This window comes from Myxine glutinosa, chromosome 8 (genome assembly GCF_964187855.1).
Source record: "Myxine glutinosa chromosome 8, kmMyxGlut1.1, whole genome shotgun sequence".
NCBI lineage: Eukaryota > Metazoa > Chordata > Myxini > Myxiniformes > Myxinidae > Myxine > Myxine glutinosa.
The window spans coordinates 25,639,423-25,662,304 of record NC_136268.1 but is presented as its reverse complement, the minus strand read 5'-3'; the positions used below and the strand labels follow the sequence as shown (position 1 = coordinate 25,662,304).

The 22,882-nt window shown below is 43.2% G+C and overlaps 1 protein-coding gene across 1 annotated transcript in view; it reads left to right on the top strand.

The window, feature by feature from the left end:
* The first annotated feature begins 1,203 nt into the window (after positions 1-1,203).
* CD151 (CD151 molecule (Raph blood group)) overlaps positions 1,204-22,882 on the top strand; it is a 32,313-nt gene continuing 10,634 nt past the window's right edge. Inside the window, exons 1-2 of the mRNA XM_068124136.2 lie at positions 1,204-1,318; positions 17,413-17,516. Coding sequence (XP_067980237.1) covers positions 17,421-17,516 — 96 coding nt within the window. The 5' untranslated portion in view covers positions 1,204-1,318; positions 17,413-17,420. The remainder of the gene's footprint in view (positions 1,319-17,412; positions 17,517-22,882) is intronic.

Below are 22,882 nucleotides of genomic sequence, written 5' to 3'. Positions count from 1 at the left end.
GTACAGGTGCGATGTTTACAAGTCATTTTTCTATTTGACATGTCAAACTGTGGATTTTCTTGTTTACATGGATTTATGATGCTCAATTGTGTAATAAATACATGAATTTGTGACTTGTAAAGTTATGTTTTGTGTTCTATTTGAGATATTAGAGTGTGTTATCAAGCGCACATCTCCAAGCCGTTGCTTTCAAATCTTCATTGACAGTACTAGGGCATGCCCGTACTATATATATACTGTATATCTAAAATTATATCCCCCCCCTCTATTTACATGAAATGGTTTGGTCCAAAGCGAACGGCTTGCGAGTGGTGACAATCCCCCCCCTCTATTTACATGAAATGGTTCGGTCCAAAGCGAACGGCTTCCGCCTTCCGGAGTTTGGTAAAGAAATCGCCATCGCGTACACAAACGCGCAGGAAAGCGAATGAATCGCAAATTCGTTTTTATTAGTTTTAAAACATCGTTTAACGCCAACATAGCGCCAACATAGTTTGCAAACGTGAAATAAATGAATACGCTCTCAAATGTGCCATCCGAGGCAGAGTGTGTCCGCCACGTTCGGCACACGCGATCGTTCGCTGCTCTCTGATTGGTTGAATCGTTTTTTGGACATAGCTCGGTAAGTAATTGTCCGATTAATATGAAACCTTGAAAAGGCACATCCTCGGGTCCCCAGCAATATACCTGGCAAGTTAAAAGTATATCGGACCCGTGGTTGTCGAGAAACAGCGGTCACAGACAAACGTACAGACGTACAGACAGACAGACAGAGATTACTGGAATTATAGATAGATGTCTGTTTGACAGCAATTTTGACAGCAAAAAAAAAGCTACAAGCTATAGTGATCCAGCAAAGTTACTTGAAAAGCACAGATAATAAGCTTTAATAAAAGTATATTTTTATCTGGTACCTCTGGTTGGTACCGATTGACTATAATCTGGGGTCCAGCCCATGGACTACAAGCCGAATGAAGCGGGCGCCACCCAGCTATGGCGGCGTCGATAGAGGGCGCCCGTCCATTGAACCCTCCGTCGGATCGGTCTGGCTGAGGTGGGCGTGTCAACATGTGGTGGGCGTGTATATTTGTGATGGGCGTGTTTATTTGTGGTGGGCGTGTTAATTTGTGGTGGGCGTGTATATTTTCGATGGGCGTGTATGTTTTCGGTGGGCGTGTTCCTATGTTATGGGCGTGTTTATTTGTGGTGGGCGTGTATATTTTCGGTAGGCGTGTTGCGGAGCTCTGTTTCTTTCTGGAGTCTGGACATTGAGGTGCGAATAGGTTTCTCCGGTATCCCCGACACGACAGTATCCCCGGTACGTACGTTCTTTCACAAACGGTGTTTAACCCAGGTGTGCATGGATTACATTTGCTTCTCAACACGAGACGCCGTCATGTGTGTGGTACGTTTCATTAAGAAGAGTGTCGCGGTGCCATTGTGAGGACATGGACATATGGTATGGTATGTTAAGTGAATACTGTACATTGTAACTCTGTACAGTATACATATTTGTCGATGGAGCCACGGAGGTCAGTCCACGCTTGCCCCGCCTCCTCCACAAGGTGCAATGCTGGAATTCCGTTGACATTCGCCGTTACGGACCAACAAACCAACCGTAGGTTGGTAATACTAATAGCGCATGAGGCTTTGATTGGCCTAATGACTTCCTCCTGCGTCCAGGTTCCTTGTGACGTGCCTCAGAAGTGAAAGTCACGTTTTGCCCGATAAGTGACTGAGCACATGTTCTATTCTCCTGTTTGATGATTTTGAATACACAGTACACACTATTACACCCGTTCCCCACGTGGGTGGCAGGAAGGGTCATTTCTCGCTGCGATTATACACTACCGGTCAAAAGTTTTAGAACACCTCGTTTTTTCCAGTTTTTATTGAAATTTACGCATAGTCAGGTTCATTATGTTCAGATTTATAATTTCGTTCTTTTTTTGTGGAGATTAGCAAACCTATACATTTTTGGAAAGCTTATAGCACCAGGAATCTGAAAAACCATGTTTCCATTTGCGCAAATTTTTCTTTGGCGGCCATATTGGATTTTCAAAATGGCCACCATCGGAAACCTATTTTTCGCGATATCTCAACATCCGAACCACCTAGAGTGCTGATTCCAACACCTATACCCACATTTTTGGGGATGAGGAATCACATGAAGCCATCTAAAATAATCTACACCTACCCTGGGATACCAGGTGGCAGCCTACAGCGGATTTTCAAGATGGCCACTTTCAGGAAACATGTTTTTTTCTGAATATGTATACCACATTGAGTGATGTTTCGCCTCAGTACAGTCATAGTCATAAATGGGATCATTTCAACATGTTCAGTTCATGTACATGGAAAGTCATTATATCAGACCTAATAGTTCATTTAAAATAAACCTCATGAAGCTCACAATTACTTACCTGTTGTCGTTTTATATATTTGCAGGTCTTGAGAGAAGATGAGTGAAGTTACGACTCAGCCCACACAGTGGCAGCACTGCATAATTTGTCAAACCGCTTCAGCAAAATATGGAACGCTTGTCCAGCAGCCCAAACCGGACTCGTTTGAACACTTGCTACAAACCCTTAATGATAGAGCAGCCTACCATGATGGAAAATATGTTAAAATTCACAGTCGCTTAAAGGATGAAACAAGTGAAAGTCTGCAATTCAATAATGCAGTTTGGCATCGTATCTGTTATTCAAATGCAACCAACAAAGAGAAGGTACAACGTGCCAAAGACCGCCATCAATATCACATTTCAGCCGGCTCCTACACAGAGAAAAAACGTGGACAAAAGCGAAAAAGCACAGAACTGGACGAACCATCAACTTCCACCACCAGTCCGTTTACACGTTCTGCAACAGCTCCATTCATTAAGGAACATTGCTTTTTCTGCCAGGAAGATAACGAGCAAAAATTGTACACATTGAGAACAGAAAACGGTGGGAAAGCATTACACGATGCTGTGGAGCTGTCTGGAAATCTCACCCTGCAAACTAGGTTAAACACATCCATCTCACCCACTGATGCACATGCAATCGATGTTCAATACCACAAGTCATGTTGGACAACAAATGTATTCCATGTGTTACGTACCAAGGATAACAAGGGAACAACAGAGAGAGGTCATCCGTTTCAAACATCATGTTTGATTGAGTTGATTAGCCTTGTCGACTGTCAAACTCAGAATAAACAATACTTATCCATGGCACATATTGAAACAACATACATCAACTTGCTTGGTGGCACAGATGCATTGGCGCACCACTTCCCTGCATATAGTAGACACTGGCTCAAGGAGAGAATTCTTCTAGAACTACCACACGTAACGTCTGTTAGGCAAAAGGACAGGAGAAAACCTTCTGTTCTTTACTCCCCAGATGCATGCGAATCCGATATGGTTCAGTCTGCCATGATAGAAAGTGAAGTAGACGATCTGAATATTATCTATAAAGCAGCAAAGGCATTGCGCAGAATTATCAAGAACTTCCACCAACAGGAAAACTCATCCGATGCTATACAGGTCACTAGCAGCACAGATGATGTTCCAGCAGCACTCCACGCAATGATCAGATGGGTTATGGTGGGGCCAACAGAAACACTAGAAACTGAAAAACGAACCACTCACGTTAACAGAGAAGTACTCACTGTTAGTCAGATGCTATTGGGTGGATTCAAATCTGACAAGCAAGTGAACTATAGGCCCAAAACTGATTCTGCGACCTTCCGATCAACCAAATCACAAGAAACTCCAGCAGTTTAATGTCTCAATGTACTCTGAAATTAAGCATAGAGCAAATAAACAATTGGAGATAAAAAAATAAATCATAGAATCATTTTGTTTAACAAAATTTAATTTAAATTTTTGACTCAGCAAAGCAGCCACCTTTTGCAGATATAACCGCCGAACACACTTGTGGCATTCTTTCTACAATGGAAATCAAATATTGTTCGGGAAGTTCTTCCCAACACTGTTGCAGAAGTTCCCACAAATGTGTTGCACTTGTAGGTTGCTTTGCTTTCACCCTTCTGTCCAGTTCATCCCAAACCAGCTCGATGGGGTTTAGGTCTGGAGACTGTGCTGGCCATTCCATGACTTGACGCCTACCATCTTCTTCTTTTCCTCGAAGGTAGTTTTGACATAGCCTGGAGGTGTGTTTAGGGTCATTATCTTGCTGTAGGATGAACCCCTGACCAACTAGGCGTATACTAGAGGGTATTGCATGGCGCTGCAAAATGCTGTGGTCGCCCTTTTGGTTCAGGGTGCCATTCATTCTGTGCAAGTCACCGACTCTGGATCCAGCAAAAGAGCCCCAGACCATCATGCTTCCCCCTCCATGTTTGACAGTTGGTGTCACACACTGAGGAACCATCCTTTTGCCTCCTCGACGGCGTACAAAAACCCTGCGTGATGAACCAAAGATTTAAAATTTTGATTCATCGGTCCATAAGACCTTCTTCCAGCCTTCATTAGTCCACTCGTGGGGCTTCATGGCCCAGGCAAGCCTCTTTTTCTTATTTTGCCATCTTAGCAATGGCTTTCTTACTGCCACTCGACCTGTCAAACCTGCAGCTCGAAGTCTTCTCTTCACAGTTGAAACTGAGACTTGCTTACTTCAACCAGTGTTAAGCTGTGCTTGAAGCTGTTGTCCTGTGAGCCACCTATCGCGCAAGCTGTTGACTCAGAAACTTGTCTTCTGATTCTGTTGTGGCTTTGGGTCTGCCAGACCTCTTCCTGTCAGAGTTTCCTCCAGTTTCCAATATACTACTTCCTGCAGTGCAATATTGTCCAAATAATGCTTCAGAGGGTGTAATAACAGTCTGTTCCAATACTGCTTTTATACAGACAGGGTGTTTGTAATCGAGTAATCAGCAGAGGTTGGGACATCTGTAGGAATTGTTTGCATCAACTTTCAAGGCTTAATTTACTTTCAAGGCTGTAGAACAGCTGTAAGTTGTTAACCCATTACTTGTTCCCTGAAGAAGGCCTTTTTTACAACATAACTGCAATTTACATTATTTTCCCTTTTTTGCTAACCTAAACTCTTTTTATTTTTTAACCTCGAGCAGTTTACTGCTTACGTTTGTACCATTTCAGGTTATTCACTGGACTTGAATTGCTTAAATTTCAATAAAAACTGGAAAATTGAGGTGTTCTAAAACTTTTGACCGGTAGTGTATTGATTGCAGTAGATCTGCATGGCGTAGATCAGGCCTCAATAACATTGAGGAGGAGGAGGAGGAGGAGGAGGGGGTGGGGGGGGGGGTGTTCATTTACCAAGTTTCTTGTAGAGAGCTCGCCACGTGGTTTAAGCATTTGAGCAAGCACTCCATTCAAAACCGTTCATAAGGAACGGCTTGCTTGGCAAGTGCTAGCTAGGTGCTTGGTAACTGAACATACCCTGAGTTTCCTCCCTTTCAGTTTAGTGTTAATCAGCAGTAGCAACTTTTTCAAAGGGCCGCTATGGAAAATGCCATGTTAGCGGCAGGGGGGGTCATGGTGTTGACCCCTGTGGGGTATATAGATTGCACTAGACCTTCGCTCGGTTCCGTAAGTCAAATTTTTCCTCACGGATGTCAGGATTCCTACAAATTTGTTTCAGTTTCATGTTAAACAGCATCAGCGACTGTTTAAAAAGGTAATCATATGTGGTTGATGATATTTTTTAGCTCTCCTGGAACAAAGTTCAGGGGAGCTTATGCGATAATGCGTCATCCGTCCGTAAACACTTGCAACTTCTTCTCCAAAACCGCTGAAGGGATTGTGACCAAACTTGGCACAAATGATATCTGTTGTGTTGTGACTAAAGTTTGTGCACGGCATTAAAAAAAGATCAGGGCTTGAGGGGGTTTACCGGGTGTCAAGGCAGATCCAGGTTTGATCCCCCAAAATAGGTTATTGCTTTCTTCTCAGAACCTACACACACTATTTCAATGAAACTTCACCACAACCTTCATCACCCATGATGTACCAGTTTGTTCAAGGCATTAGAAAAATTGGGGTCTGAGGAGGTATACAGGATGTGGGGGTGGGGGAGGTATTGGGGTTGCCCCCCAAAATAGGTGTTTGTTTGTTTAAAGTCTTATGATTATGTTAGTATGATTCTACATGCTGCGCTGTCTTCTAGTAACCATTGAAATTGGTTTAAAATATCTTTAGTCGGTGCAGTATACTGTTTATTCTGCCAGGTGAGCTTTCAGGGGTGTTTATTCGACCAGGGGTGTTGCCGCTATGTTTACTTCTCGTAGGGGCCGGTGCTCCCACGAGAACGGCGCAATAAGCTATTTATAAACATTAACTCGGCATTTCTTCAAGGAGGAAACGCCCAATGGGGAGGTGGGATATTGTTAGTATTCATATTGTTTTGTAATAACATTAATATTATGCTTTTGTTATTAGAAGTGTCCTTGGAAAAACGTCACGTTAAAGCTATCTTACCACAGATATACACCTCAACACGCAACCCTTAGGGAGGGGAGGAAATGAATTTGGTACAACCTTCATTGTGTGACCCTTGGTCCTCCTGTCAAATTTGGTTGAGATTGGATAAGTAACGACCGAATGTATCGCGGTCAAAAATCGTCAGACAGACGGACAACAAATTGCATATTTTAGTATGATTATTGAGGTACTCCAAGAAAGTCAATGAAAATGCATTAAAAGCGTGCCACTGATGCACTTTCTCTGTTACCAGCTAGCTGGTATTCATATTGCCGACCTTGAAAGGAAGACAAGCTGACTCGACCCGCCTGGCGTTCAACGGCATGAAAGGGGCTTGAACTCAAGACCTTAGGATCTTGAGGCAGCCACGTTGACCATTATGCCAACACCAGGCTTAATTGATGATGAAGAATCACTTTATAAATAAAGAAATTCTGCTATCCGGATCCAGATTCGGATCTTCACCAAAATCGAATCTATCTGTCCTCGTCACACACCCAACCTTTCCACCAAATTTCAACCGAATCCATCTGCAACCTGTTGAGATATCCTGCACACAAACAGACAAACAGACAAACAGACTGGGGTGCCAGCATGACTCCGTCCACCTTCGGTGGTGTAGGTAGTAAGATTTTCAAGAGGACCTTTTTGAATTGATTTTTGTTGACTGAAGGAATTGTTTTATTTGTGTATCAGGCGTTTAAGTTTGTAAGCATTGGGAAAGAGCTTGTGCCAGTGAATCGACCGTGTCAGGGTCGGTGAGATTACAGTTTTGTTCGCTTCAAGTTGTTGTAGTTAACGGATTATCGGTGTAAACCCACTTGCCTTAATAATGACGTGTAGGGACGGACATACCTGCCTGCCACACCTTGTCTGGCCCTGTTGGTGATTGACTCATTGCGTTTCACTTTTCAATCCTTTCTGGAACGGCCTAACACACAAACCAAGTTGAGCTTGATAAAAGATCGATTTCCACTGTTGGCTAATGTGAACCATGCCACTGCGTGATCGTATAAACCTGACTGGTATCTGATTTATAACAGAAAACTGTCCAGGCCTGGACTGTACACTTTGTATGGCTTGTCCAAAAATGGCAATGGCGTAAACACCAATGGTGCGGTGCTAGGGGACATCTGGCTACCATCCAGCGAAACAAACCCGAGCATTTGTACACAGGCTACTGTGCCTCCTTTCCTGCTTGTTTTGGGCCTTTTGATAAACCTGGTATGTGGTATCCCTGGAGACCACCGATGTGTTCCCAGATGAGCATTCCATCGCCGTCCCAAACTCCGGCCCGTCCTATGGGGTTGACGGCCCGGTTGTGGATCGGAAGCTGTTTTTATTTTCCTGTGAAGGTGCACATTTGATTAACTTTTTTGATTGGAGTCGATTACATGCAAAGACGCATTGTGAACATCGTGTTCTGAATGTTTGATTCTAAAGAGCATCCTCGGTGGCACGAGTAAATGTCATATACACTGCAGGTATCATGATGGCCCTTTGTTTGCTTCTCATGTTCACTCTGCTCTTAGCGGAACCAAGAGTGGGTTCTTCGTACCAAAGGTAGCCTTGCACAGTAGAAGGTGTGTGTGTGTGTGTGTTATGATTTATCTGACATGTGGATTATCTGAAAGCTGAAGGGCCATTCTTAAATCGACCTTTTTCCATCTTGTGTGAGATTCCATGAAAAATGCTCAAACGGCCATGACCCTGCGTGACCTTTGGTGTCGCCACAATTCAGGAAAGTGCAGAGTACCCGATGGTCACTGAAATGGTTAACTATTTGCTGAACCGTAAACTCGAACATTACTGCACAATAACCTCACCTCCTCCCACCTTTCCCCCCACCCCTCTTGACACCAATCTCCACTCAAATCTCCACTCTCCCCGTCCCTCGTTGGTATGTAATAAGTAGATGGCCCGTTGACATTTTGCTTTTTTTTTTCGTCGACGGAGGCATTATGTTTTCAAGTTGTCTGTCCGTCCGTGATAGGTTTTCGTTACCGCGATAACTTAAGAACGGCTAAAGGAATCTTAGTCAAACTTGGCACAGGTATGTATAATGATGTAAAGATTAACTTATTATATTTTGGGGTCATAAGTTAAAGGTCAAAGACTGTAATAGGTCTATAACTTGAGAACGGCTGAAGTGATCAAATTCAAACTTGTTAAGATTGATTTGATTAACATATACCCTAGTTGGTACTTTACTACACATTTATTTCCAAGAAAAATCTAGCATCAGCTACGAAGCGCAAGCGCCTATGTGATATTAATCATAACACCATTATCTGTATTAATCTGTAATTCTGTTTCTTCCAAAAGCAGACGATTTGTATCAACTTCTTCACTCTTCCCTCCTCCGCCCCTCCCCCCCCCCCCCCTTTCAATGCATGGGGAAGTATCCACTCTCTTAGACTTTATAGTTTCCTTTGGAGAACTCAGGTCAATTGCGTAGATTGTATAAAAAAAATTTTTTTAACACAACCATATCCAAAATGGCATCTTTATTACCGTTGCTTTCACACACCTTTTGGTAAGACTCGTACACTTCGGCATAATCATTTTTTCCCCAATCAATTTCATATCTATCTTGTGGGTAAAATGTTCCATCCAGAGAAACCCGAAGTTGTTTCACCTCAGCATTATCACTCAAAGCATTAATTATTTTTATCACAAACATTATGTCCATCTGTTTTCTTTAAAAATAGGGCAATACTCCTTGGTGCTCACCTGGTAGAATAAAGCAGTATACTACACTGACTAAAGGTATTTTAAACAGTATCCACCCACGTCCCACACTTCCCCCCCCCCCCCCACCTCGTATAAGTCCCCAGACCCCAATTTTTCTAATGCCATGAACAAACATTGGTACATTCTCGGTGATGAAGGTGGTGGTCAGGCTTCATCAAAATCGTGTGTGTGGTTTCTGAGAAGAAAGCAAATACCCATTGGGGGTGGGGTCAACCCCCAATAGAGCCCCATATGGGCCGATAATTAATTATTTTTATTATTATTTAATGTCATGAACAAGCTTTAGTACAGCATGGGTCACTATGGTTGTGGTCAAGTTTCATCAGAACTGCGTGTGTAGTTTCTGAGAAGAAAGTAAATACCTATTCCGGGGGGCAACCCCCCCCCCCCACCCTCCCCCCGCCTTCCGCATAAAGTGCCCTAGACTCAGACTTTTTAAATTCCGGGACCAAACGTTGGTACTTCTCTGGTGAAGAATGGAATGTTAAATTTCATCAGAATTGTATTTGTAGTTTCTGAGAAGAAAGCAAATATATATTTTAGGGGGGCAACCCCCCCGTATACCCCTCAGGGCCTGATTATTAGGTTTACTCTCCATGAAATGGAGAGTAACCTATTATTTCTGCTAGTTTTTTTTTTTTTAATGCCGTCAACAAACTTTGGTACACTGCGGGTGGTGTAGGCTGTGGTCAAGTTTAATTGAAATTGTGTGTGTAGTTTCAGAGAAGAAAGCAAACACCTATTTTGGTGGGTCAAACCTGGACTCGCTTTGACCCCCGGTAGACCCCCTGAAACCCCGATTATTTTAATGCTGTGAACAAACTTTAGTTACAACATACCAAGCATCATTTTTGCCAAGTTTCTCGATAATCCCATTAGCGGTTTCAGGTAAGAAGTTGCAAGTGTTTACGGACTGACGGACGGATGACACACCATCGCATAAGCTCCCCGGAACTTGTGTTCCAGGTGAACTAAAAATGAGCCATAGGTATCGTGGCTTTCCTTCCAGAACACCCAAATTCCACGTGTGAGTGGTTTGGAGCAGTTTAACGTGTTGACATAATCTTTTAAGGTATGATACATTGAGAGGTTTCTTTCAGTTAAGTCTTCTATTCAACATCGCTTCCGTCTTAAATTAGGAGTATATTCACTGATATACCAACTCATTTCATCAATAACAAATTTATTCTGAGCGACGAAAGCATGAGCAGTGCCAAAAAGCAATCTATTTTCATTATCATTCCTTTGTAGTTGAAATCTAATTTGAAGTCGATACAGAACTTTATCATAATCACAAAATCCAAATATACCTTTAAGGGGAACTGCCATGGTAAAACTATTTTCTGATTTTTAACTCATTGTTATACATTTAATTTCTTTGATTATAACTGGGGTCTATGTTTGTTCCCGTTGCCATGTCAGGGACAAAACCTTTGGCAGAACCCAAACCCATTCTATCACTGAATGAATATAGTGTAAATTTCAACATTTCAGATGTAACAGAGACATGATCAACCGTTTCAACTTCTTGTGTTCCAATATACAAACGAACACTATCACATTTTCCAGAAAAAAAATCATTTATGAGTGGGGCTTTGTTTTGACCAGTTTTGGTGAATGAAAATTTACACAACAAACAACAACAACAACATGCATTTTAAGGCCATTTTCCCTGCTAGAGCGGGGGTTAGCCTTGCGGTCCCCATGACAATCTTCTCCATCTTGCCCTATTTTCTGCATCTCTCATTATTATTATTAGGTTTACTCTCCATGAAATGGAGAGTAACCTATTATTACTGCTAGAGTTTTTCTTATTATTATTCTTCCACCCTATTTTGCACCTCCGAAAACTTCATAATTAAGTTTCTCAGCAACCGCTGGTCGGATTGACAGGAAATTTTCATCAAATGATCGGCTAGGCTCGTAGAATTTTTTAATGCTAATGATGACGTCATATGTCACGTGGTATGGGCGCCATCTTGTAAAACACCTTCAACTTTGCCCCTCTGTATCTCCGAAACGGCTCAATGGAAAAATTTGAGGAATGGCTCATTCTAAAGAACTCTGCAATGGGAACAAAAAACATGTGTATTGAGTATATCAAAAATGCTAACGTTAAGAGGTTAGAATTCGTCAAACACAGTTTTTCTCCCCCGAAAAAGAGATTTTTCCCCCAGATGCTTAGTTAAAAAAAACTCAGAATGCGAAAATTTTCGAAGTCATACGTCACATGGTTCGGCCGCCATCTTGTTTTCCGTGAAAAAACACAAAAAACCCTTTTTCTCCGCAACGGCTGAACGGATCGAGCCCAAACTTGGCATGCATATTCGCATACCCATGACAAACAAAAATTCAGCGAGCACGACGTCATCCGACACGTGGTTTCAGAGTTATGACGTTTTAAAATCTCAAACTAGAAATGGAATCACCTCCATAATTTGTGGAGGTATCGAGTGGAAACTTTACACAAATGTTCCTCATGGGGGGATGTTTAATCGTTACTTGAGACGTTTTTTTAAGTCACATGGTTTGGCCGCAATAAATAATGGAAGTTAAATTTTAAAAAGCTTGTAACTCTTGAACCACTGCATGGATCGACTTGACTTTTTAATACAATGTAGCTCTCATCGGGTGGAACAAGTGTGCAAAATTTTAAGATGATTGGATGTACGGTCGCGAAGCTAAAGTCTTTATTGTTGAAAGAAGAACAAACACACCATTTTGTCCTCCCAGGCCACATCTCCCAGTGCTTTTGCCATTTTCAGTTTTAATTTCCTTTAAAAAACATTTTCTCTGCAATAATAGGGCCGATTGAGATAAAATTTTCACCATAGGAGGGACTCGGTCTGTAGAATATTTTAATGGTAATTATGACGTCGCAGGTCACGTGGTTCGGCCGCCATCTTGTTTTTCGTGAAAACACGAAAACCCCTTTTTCTCTGCAACGGCTGAACAGATCGAGGCCAATCTTTGCACGCAGAATCGCATGCCCATGACGAACAAAAAAGTCAGCGAGGGCGACGTCATCCGACACATGGTTTCAGAGTTATGACGGTTTAAAGCATGAACCTTTAAAACGTAGCTCCTCCCTCATTTTTGATCCAATCGAGGAGAAACTTCACAGGTCTGTTCAGCATGTCAGTCTACTAAAATGTCATTTTAGAATTTGCGATAGGTCACGTGGGTTGGCAGATATCGTTAATTAAACGATTTTTTTTTTAAAAATGGATATCTCTTGAATCGCTTTATTGATCGACGTGAAACTTCACACTGTAGTAGAAGTCATGAAGAGTAACAAGTGTGCAAAATTTCAAGATGATTGGATGTACGGTCGCGAAGCTATAAGTCTTTATTGTTCAAAGAAGAAGAAACACACCATTTTGTCTTTCCATAACGTGCTCACGATAACGCGATCTCCCGCGGTCATTTCAACAACAAATGAAATTCCAATTGCAGAATTATCAATAGGTGAGGCATATTAACAAACGAATGAAACAGATTTGCTCCAATTCTGACTATTTTTAACTCGATCGTATTTCACTCAAAGTTATGAGCGCCTGAAGAAGAAGAAGAAGCGTTTAGCTTCTCAGATAAAATAAATAATTCTGTCTGCAATTTCAGGTTAATTTTCTTTTTAAAATGGCTTTTTCTGCAATCAGTGCATGGATTGACGTGTGTGTGTGTGTGGGTGTTTGGGGGTAGGGGTGTAGGGTGGGGTTAGGGGGGATGTGTGTGTGTGTGTGTGTGTGTGTGTGTGTGTGTGTGTGTGTGTGTGTGTGTGTGTGTGTGTGTGTGTGTGTGTGTGTGTGTGTGTGTGTGTGTGTGTGTGTGTGTGTGTGTGTGTGTGGGGGATGTGTGTGTGTGTGTGGGGGGAGAGGGATGTGTGTGTGTGTGTGTGTGTGTGTGTGTTTGGAAGGGAGTGCATGTGGGGGGAAGGGGTGTGGGTGTGTGTGTGGGAGGGGGTAGGGGGGTGTGTGTGTGTGTGTGTGTGTGTGTGTGTGTATGTGTGTGTGTGTGTGTGTGTGTGTCTGGGTTGTATCCAAGGGGGTTGTGTCAAAGCATGTCCAATGAAAGTGGGGTTGTATCACAAGTGGGGTTGCATCAAAAGTGGGTGCGAGTAAACCGGTCATCACTGCCAGCAGTTTTAAAGTGGCAGTTCTAGTTATTATTATTATCTCTTATTATTATTATCTTATTATTATTAAGATTATCTTTGTCATAAACAAGATGAGATATTAAATGATATTTTCCAATAAATAAATACAGAAAATGAACACGCAAGAAAGAGTATGAAGGTTTAAAGAACATCAGGAGTTCGTTTCAAAAGTTGTAAAGCAACAGGAATACATAAAGAAGAGACGCAGACAGAAACTAACAGGTGAACAAGCGTTTCAAAGAAAATGAGAAATTTTCAAAACCGCTTTTAAAAACTTAACAAAAGTAATGGACGATTCTGGAATTCCCACGATAGACCACATTCCTGGAAAACTTCAAATGCTAAAATATTTTCGTCAAATGACAGAGCAAGACTTAGACTTAGAGGATATAGGAGAATTTTAATATGATGATGATGATGGAGACATGGAGACAAAAGGTCTGAAGGTGAATATCGGAAAGACAAAGGTGATGGCAAGTGGTAAAGCATGTGGTGAGGTGGAAAGAACTGGGAAGTGGCCGTGTGCTGTGTGCAGGAAGGGTGTCGGAGTGAACTCCATTCAATGTACAATGTGTGCTGAGTGGGTTCATCAAAAATGTAGTGGTCTGAGAGGGTCATTTACCAGTGTGGCAGCTACATTCAAATGTAAGGTGTGTGCAGAGGGAGCTGCAGATGGAGGAAATGTTGAGTTGGATCTTGGAGACGGCGTGAAGCTGGAAGGTGTGAAAACATTTTGCTACCTCGGAGACATGCTGAATGGAGAAGGTGGATCAGACTCGGCAACGGTTGCTCGAGTGAGATGTGCATGGAGGAAGTTTCGGGAACTGAGTGGCGTGCTGATGAGGAGGAGAGTGTCGCTGAAGCTGAAGGGAAAGGTGTATGCTGCATGTGTGAGAAGTGTTATGATTTATGGGAGCGAGACATGGGTAATGAACGTAGAGCAGCAACGAAGGCTGGAAAGGGTGGAAATGCGAATGGTTCGATGGATGTGCGGAGTATCGTTGAGAGAGAGGAAGACAAATGATGAATTGCGAAAGATGATGGGAATATTGCCTGTGATTGATGCTGTGAAGAGGAACAGGTTGAGATGGTTTGGTCATGTATTGAGGAAGGATGAAAGTGACTGGTTGAGAAGAGTGATGGAAGTTAATGTAGAAGGAAGTAGAGGACGGGGAAGACCGAGAAAGACTTGGCTAAAGATGGTGGAAGAAGAAATGCGGGCAAGGGGGTTAACAAGGAGAGATGCAGAAAATAGGGCAAAATGGAGAAGATTGTCATGGGGACCGCAAGGCTAACCCCCGCTCTAGCAGGGAAAATGGCCTTAAAATGCATGTTGTTGTTGTGTTGTTGTTGATGATGATGGATTATTCCAACAACTTGAAAAGGTAAATCAGCCTGATTATGTTGTGAAGGCTCTTCAAAACAATGAATATTCAGCGTATTTAAAAACCATAGTGAGTCTCATAGAAACGGCAGTGTTAAATCTTGTTGGTAAAAAGGTTTTGCTATTTAATGATGAAATATCATTTAATATCTCATCTTGTTTCACAACAAAGGATTTATATCTTCCAGTTGTATGTTCCATATACTCCTCAAATTCCTTTTTACTACATAACGTAGAACATTTATCTCTCCAAAAATTATTTATATTGTTGTGGATCCCGGGTCTGTCGACGTACTAAGGGTGGTGGGGGGGGGGGGGGGAGGGGGTGTGAAGTGCCCGGTTCCCCTCAGATGCGGGGTCGTCGGCCGCGACGAAGCTCGCGTCCGGCGAGTTGCTAAGCAACTTCAAATGCCAATCCCCCAAACCTTGGGTGAAGGGTTATTGGTCACTACCCAAATACCTTCAATACCACGTGGTTAGAAAGACGGGGAAATGAACCCCCTCACGATTTAACACCTTATTCCAATCGAGTGCGCCGAGCTTTTTTTGTGCTGGTGTGAATCACGGTTATGCTGCGTGATTTCTGGACCTAATGAAAGTCAACTTTGGTTCGGACTATGCTTGGCCAATGGGGGAAAAGACGTACACGAACAGGATGAAAAGAAACAAAAATGTACACGTCTTTTATTTATAATTCACAGAAAAAGGGCGAGAGGCAGACATCAATTCTTACCTATCTAAACCCCGACAGGTGCCTTACACACACACACACACACACACACACACACACACACACACACACACACACACACACACACACACACACACACTGGGAATGAATCGCACAGGTTAAACTCGTACCGATCGATGTGCTGACGCGGACTCGAGGGTGGCTGCTTCTGCACGCAGCGCGCGGATTGATCCGGACGTACAGCTTGGATGAAGGAAGGTCCGAAGGACGAACCGCCGCTTCAAAGTCAGCACTAACGACGATCCCTGTCGGGGAACGATTCAGCGCAGGCGACGACCCAGCTCGATGAAGCACCACGAGGAACGAAGGTCGAGCGCAGGAAGGACGAACCAGCACAGAGGACAGCCAGTTTGAAATACCACAACGAGAGGGCAGCGAGCGAGAGTAGAGAGAACTCGAAGTGCGATGGGCATGGGTTTATTTCGGGTGGAAAAGCTCCCTAGAATGTTCCACGGCCTCCCATTGGCCGAGGCAACACTGGTAGATTGCTCGCGAAGTTTGCTCGGGAAGTGTCCATGATCTCTCATTGGTTGTTTGCGTGTCCACAATCTCTCATTGGTCTTTTACGTGTCCACGACCTCATTGGCTGCTTGCTGGTGATGTGGGCCGTTCTTTTAGCCACGCCTACCACAGTCTCAGTTGATCACGGACTGTGCTTGTAGCCACGCCTCCTTGCACATGAATCGGCGTCTTCCTTCAACTATACAAAGGTTTGAAAACCTGCCTAAACTCGACGCATATTTGCTTTAATTACTGCACAATGGGAAGGGAGCTTATCTTTACATTTAATAAGAAATAACTGACTAATGCAGGCTACATGTTGTCGTGTAATTAACTAGGGGGGCGTGGGGTGTCCTTTATTGCAAAACCACAACAATATTTATTGGATTTAACTTGAATAAAATAAAAGTATTGGCATTGTTTCTTATTGAGCGACGAGGGAGTTGAAAGTAGGATTGACTACGATAAATAAAATTGCAAGAAGAATGTCTCCCTCTTGTGTAGTAGCTATCCATAACCATTTGGTTTCTCTCATTAACACAATCATCAAAGCTAACGAGGTTCTTTTTTGATTTATATAAATCTTGGGGTGAAGGTATGTCATCCGTGTTATCACTGAGAAGACACGTTATGGGTTTTGATTTCCTTTTACATTTCTGTGTATCACAAAATGGTTGTATTATGTCTTCAATGTTGTAATCATTACCTCTGCCACCGAAGGTGGATGGAGGTTATGTTTTCACCCCTGTCTGTCTGTTTGTCTGTGAACAAGATATCTCAAAAAGTTGAGGATGGATTCTGATGAAATTTGGCAGAGAGGTAGTGCATGTGTCAATGACGAAATGATTACACTTTGGTGAAGATCCAGATCCGGCTAGTAGAATTTTAAAGTGATTCTTCACCATTGAGAGATTGGGCTAAAAATGATATATAGCAGGATATCTCAAAAAGTTATGGACGGATTTGGAGGAAGCTTGGTGGACAGATTGGGTGTGTGACGAGGACGAATCGATTAGATTCTGGTGGAGATCTGAATATGGATTCGGATCCGAGAATTATTTAATTTTTGAAGTGATTTTTCACCATTCAGAGATGGGGCCAAAACGATATATAACATTATATTTATAAAATTTGTGGACGAGTTATGACTACACTTGGTGGATGAGTTGGTTAGGTGACAAGATCGTCTATTAGATTTTGGTTCAGGTCCGAATCCAGATCCGCCCTATCAATGGGATTCAAAACAAACTTGTGAGCCTGGCGGAGGTATGCGCACTACCGAGTGCCCTTCTAGTTCGCTTCTTGTTTTCCTGAAGTCCGTTCTCATTTAAACAGCATTTTGCCAAAAATGTTTTTGTTACCTTTTTCTGAAAACTGGATTCTTGTAAAGAACTTGAACATTTTGTCTCCTCATCCAGGTCTCAACATGTCTGACTCAAAAACCTTTGATGAGAAGGAGAAAGACACTTGTGGAATGGTTTGCCTCAAATACCTGCTCTGTGTCTTCAACTTCGTCTTCCTTGTAAGTCCTGTTGATGTCGAGTGCTCCTGGAGTGTGGTAGAAGTCCATTTTTCAAGTTTGTGTATTTTGTGTTTATATCTGAACATGTCTCTTCATTTCAGGATGAAATGTTCAAATGGGAAATTCCACAAAACCATGGACTTTGAAAACTTGAAATATGATATTTTACGAAATTACTTTTTATTATTATTGCAAGTACCCTAAAGTACCTTGAAAAAAACATTAGATTACCACTCCTATTGGAAGTTTTTGAGAAATTGGGATTTCTAAGTGAAAAGATGTTTTGACTGAAAACAACTCTCAAAAATTGACAAAGTTTAGTCCTGTCCTGTTAATCATTAAATAAGCAATACTTCACTCTAATATGTATTTTGAGAGTTTTTGTTACTTTAACACGCCGAAACAAATAGTACTTTAGTGGTACTTGGTCATGTTGAACATCTGATGGTATGCTCTCATTCTCATACCTGTTAAGAGTAATGTAACAGGAGTAACCAAAAAGTACATCAATTTTCTCAGACCATGTTTTCTTTTTACCTGCAAGACCTGCAAGGTCTACAAGAGCCTTGAATTGTTATTGTTGGTCAATTTTTTAAATGTCCACCCATTGGTCGGACAGCTGCCGGACCACACCCATGTCTGTTGCTTGACGCCACCCACCATATCACCGACACAAATATGGCCGCCATCTTGGTTTTCTGGTGGGCCTAACACATTAGGCCTGTAGCACTCTGCTGATTATACACTTCCTGGGTTTGTTGCATCAGATTTCCATTGGCTTTGCCTGGGTCGATTGGTATTCCCTGAAAAATCGAATCGTATGTCAAATAATAGTAAAGTTTAATCAAGCCCATCTGAATGCACGGTAATCAAGTGCTGCGTTATGTAAATTACTAAACAAAAAAGCGTGACATAATTTTTGAATGGCCCCATATTTGGGTTAAGCAATCCGTGACCGTGTGACAAATCGGCTCATTCTGATATAACCGTGAGGAGGGTGACTGACGTAGATAAGAGTACAGTTAATTTTTTAATAGCGCATTAAATGTGTGTTTCCCAGATTACCCGATTACCCAGATTACCAGCCTGTGACCGGATTTTTGGTGCAGGTTGTGCCAAAAAGGCATGTGAAATTAAAAGCATGAGGCCAAAGTTTCTGTGGTTTGATGACACAACAATTGAACTATTTTGCTTGAATGCAAAGCGCTAAGTCTGATGGAAACCGAGCACAGCTCATCACCCATCTAACAACATCCCTATTGTGAAGCATGGTGGTGGCAGCATCATGCTATGGGGATGCTTTTCAGCAGCAGGTACTGAGAAAAAAAATAATCCAAAATACAAATGGAGCTAAATACAGGCAAATCCTTGAGGAGAATCTGCTTCAAAGTGCAAAAGACCTTGGACTGCAGCGAAGATTTTCATTCCAACAGGACAATGACCCCAAGCACTCTGCAAAAGCAACACAGGAATGGCTTCAGAACAACAAACAACAACAACATGCATTTTAAGGCCATTTTCCCTGCTACAGCGGGGGTTAGCCTTGCGGTCCCCATGACAATCTTCTCCATTTTGCCCTATTTTCTGCATCTCTCCTTGTTAACCCCCTTGCCCGCATTTCTTCTTCCACGATCTTTAACCAAGTCTTTCTCGGTCTTCCCCGTCCTCTACTTCCTTCTACATTCATTTCCATCACTCTTCTCAACCAGTCACTTTCATCCTTCCTCAACACATGACCAAACCATCTCAACCTGTTCCTCTTCACAGCATCAATCACAGGCTCTATTCCCATCATCTTTCGCAATTCATCATTTGTCTTCCTCTCTCTCAACGATACGCCGCACATCCACCGAACCATTCGCATTTCCACCCTTTCCAGCCTTCGTTGCTGCTCTACATTCATGACCCATGTCTCGCTCCCATAAATCATAACAGTTCTCACACATGCAGCATACACCTTTCCCTTCAGCTTCAACGACACTCCCCTCCTCATCATCACGCCACTCAGTTCCCGAAACTTCTTCCATGCACATCTCACTCCAGCAACCGTTGCCGTGTCTGATCCACCTTCTCCATTCAGTATGTCTCCGAGGTAGCAAAATGTTTTCACACCTTCCAGCTTCACGCCGTCTCCAAGATCCAACAACATTTTCTCCATCTGCAGCTCCCTCTGTGCACACCTTACATTTGAATGTAGCTGCCACACTGGTTAATGACCCTCTCAGACCACTACTTTTTTGATGAACCCAATCAGCGCACATTGTGCATTGAATGGAGTTCACTCCGACACCCTTCCTGCACACAGCACATGGCCACTTCCCAGTTCTTTCCACCTCACCACATGCTTTACCACTTGCCATCACCTTCGTCTTTCCTATATTCACCTTCAGACCTTTTGTCTCCATACATTCCTTCCACTTGTTCATCTTTTCCTTCAGTCCATCCATACTTTCCGCAATCAACACCAGATCATCTGCATGCAACAACTCCCACGGTAAACCCTCCTTTACGTTCTGAGCCAGCACCTCCATCACAGCTTCAAATAATAGTGGACTTAGTACCGACCCCTGATGCACTCCCATCTTCACCTCAAACTCACCACTGTTCCCGTCCTTCGTCCTTACAGCTGTGCTCGCTCTTTTGTACATTGCCATCACTACTCTGATCAACCATTCCTCCACTCCTAACTTCCTCAATGCCCATGTCAATACTTTGCGTGGAACCCTATCGAATGCTTTCTCCAGATCAACAAACCCAAGAAACAACTTCTTCCTCTTCTCCATGTACTTCTCCTGCAACTGCCTCACAATAAAGAGCGCGTCTGTCGTTCCTCTTCCTGGCATAAATCCAAACTGCATTTCGTCGATCTTCATCTTCTTCCTTATCCTCCTCTCCAACACCCATTCCAATACCTTCATTCCATGCTCCAATAACTTTATCGCTCGGTACGAGCTACACTCCAGAGGGTCACCTTTCCCCTTGTATAGAGGGACGAGGGTACTCAGTTCCCAATCCACCGGAATGCGGCCTTCTTTCACCACCAGATTACAGATCTCTGTCATTCTCTTCACACCCCAACTTCCTGCTGCCTTCAACATATCTCTCACAACTCCCGTCGGCCCTCCCGCTTTTCTACTCTTCATTGCTTTTATCGCATTATATTGATATATATATATATATCAATCCCTGGTGTTGGGCTAGCGGCTAGGGTGCCGGCTTAGGATCCTAGGATCCTGGGTTCGAATCTCGGTCGATCGCCGAATTAATGCCAGGGGGGTTGACTCAGCCTGTCATCCTTCCGAGGTCGGCTAATTGAGTACCAGTTCACTGGTAATTCCCTGTTTGTCGTTGAAGGCGGCAAAAAGGGTTGGCGTCAGGAAGGGCATCCGGCCGTAAAACATTGCTTCAAAAAGGGGACCAAAAAACAACAACTACCACGGTCCCCGAAAAGGCCAACCCCCGCTTTGCGGGGAAAAATGGCCTCTAAACGGTGGTTTTTATTGCTTTTATCGCTTCCTCAACTTCCTCCTCAGTTATCTTCTCTGCCGGTCCTAAAACTGGGTTACTCTCTATGTTGCCATCCCATTCATTCTCTGTATTGAACAGCTTTTCCATATATATTTTCCATCTTCCTTTAATTCCATCTGGGTCCACAACGATTTGTCCCACTTCATCCTTCAAGCAACTCACCCCCATCACATCACACCTCTTTCGCTATCTGCTTTACAATCCTGAATACCGCTCTCTGACCCTCTTCTGAATCCAAGCGTTCTCCGAACATTTTCCTACATGCCTCCTGCGCCTTTGCTACCTCTTTCTTTGCAGCCTTCTTGGCTGCCTTGTAACTTTTATGCTCTGCTTTTTCTGCCTCCGTACCCTTCGCCTTCTGCCACTCCTTGAACTTCTTCCTCTTCTCGTCAATCCTTTTTCCAACTTCGTCATCCCACCACCATGTTTCCGAGTGCCTCGGTGGTCCTTTTGTCCATCCACATACCTCACCAATGGCTCCCAACAGACTATCTTTCATTGACATCCAACCACGTTCAAGCTCAACCACATCATCCTCTACCCAACTCAGCCTCTCTTTTAATGCCTCCCTCACTGTCACCTCTTTCAACCTCCACACCTTCATTCTCGGTTGGTACTTCACCCGCCGAGCTCTCCTCGCACCTTTCACCCTTATGTCGCAGACAACCAAGTGGTGCTGTGAAACAGTCTCCTCACCCGGGATCACCTTTGTGGCCCGGAGGTGCCCCCTATCTCGCCTACGCACCATCAGGTAGTCAACGGTTGTTGTCGACCCACCTGACGTGTGTGTAACAAGCTTATTATCCCCTTTCTGAAACTGAGTATTACAAATCAACAAATCAGCTCCATCAGCAAACTCCAAAATCCTTTCACCTTCTCCATTTCTCACACCATATCCATAACCCCCATGAACTCCCTCAAAACCATCTTTACTCCTTCCCACATGTCCATTTCGGTCTCCTCCTACCACAACAACATCCTCATCTTTCACGTTTTCCATCAGCTTCTCTATCGCACACCAGAACTTGTCCTTCTCTTCATCGCTCCGACCAACCTGCGGAGCATATCCCGAGATGACGTTCACCAAGAGCTTTCCAATCATCATTTTCACCATCATCAACCTATCACTAACTCTCGTCACACTCACCACACTGTCTACAAACTCCTCAGAAAACAGGACACCAACACCATTCACGCCCTCCAGGCACCCTTGCCACACAAACTTGTATTTCTGTCCCTGCCTACCCTTCACCATTCTCACACCACTTCCCTTCCATCTCGTCTCTTGCACACAACATATGTCCACTCTTCTTCTGACCAATATTTCCACCACTTCTCCTGATCTCCCTGTCATTGTCCCTACATTCCATGTCCCAAACCTCAGAAACCGATCTCCACTTCGGGCTGCACCCTGCCCATATGTAGTTGTAATTGTCATGGTTCTCTTTTTGAGGCAGTTTTTTTTATGACCGGATGCCCTTCCTGACGCCAACCCTCTTAGTCGCCTCTTACGACACGCAGGGATATGGTGTACCTATTTTAACCAGGGTACACACCGGGATAAAGTTTTGAATAAAACCAAACGGGTTTAATCCCGAACAAATAAACGGAGAATGAAATCAATAATAACTATATACAATAAAGTAAAATAATCCGATAAAAACTGAGGCGCCAAGTCACAAGCACAGACGGGGCGAGGGACACAAAATGGCGACTTATCTCTGCTCTTTCAGATGACACAAGCTTCCCAAGAGAAACCAGCACCCAAAGCATTTTGAACAAAACCTGGTGTACATGTTGCATTCAGTGCCGTAAGCTTGCTTTGATAGAACTGATAT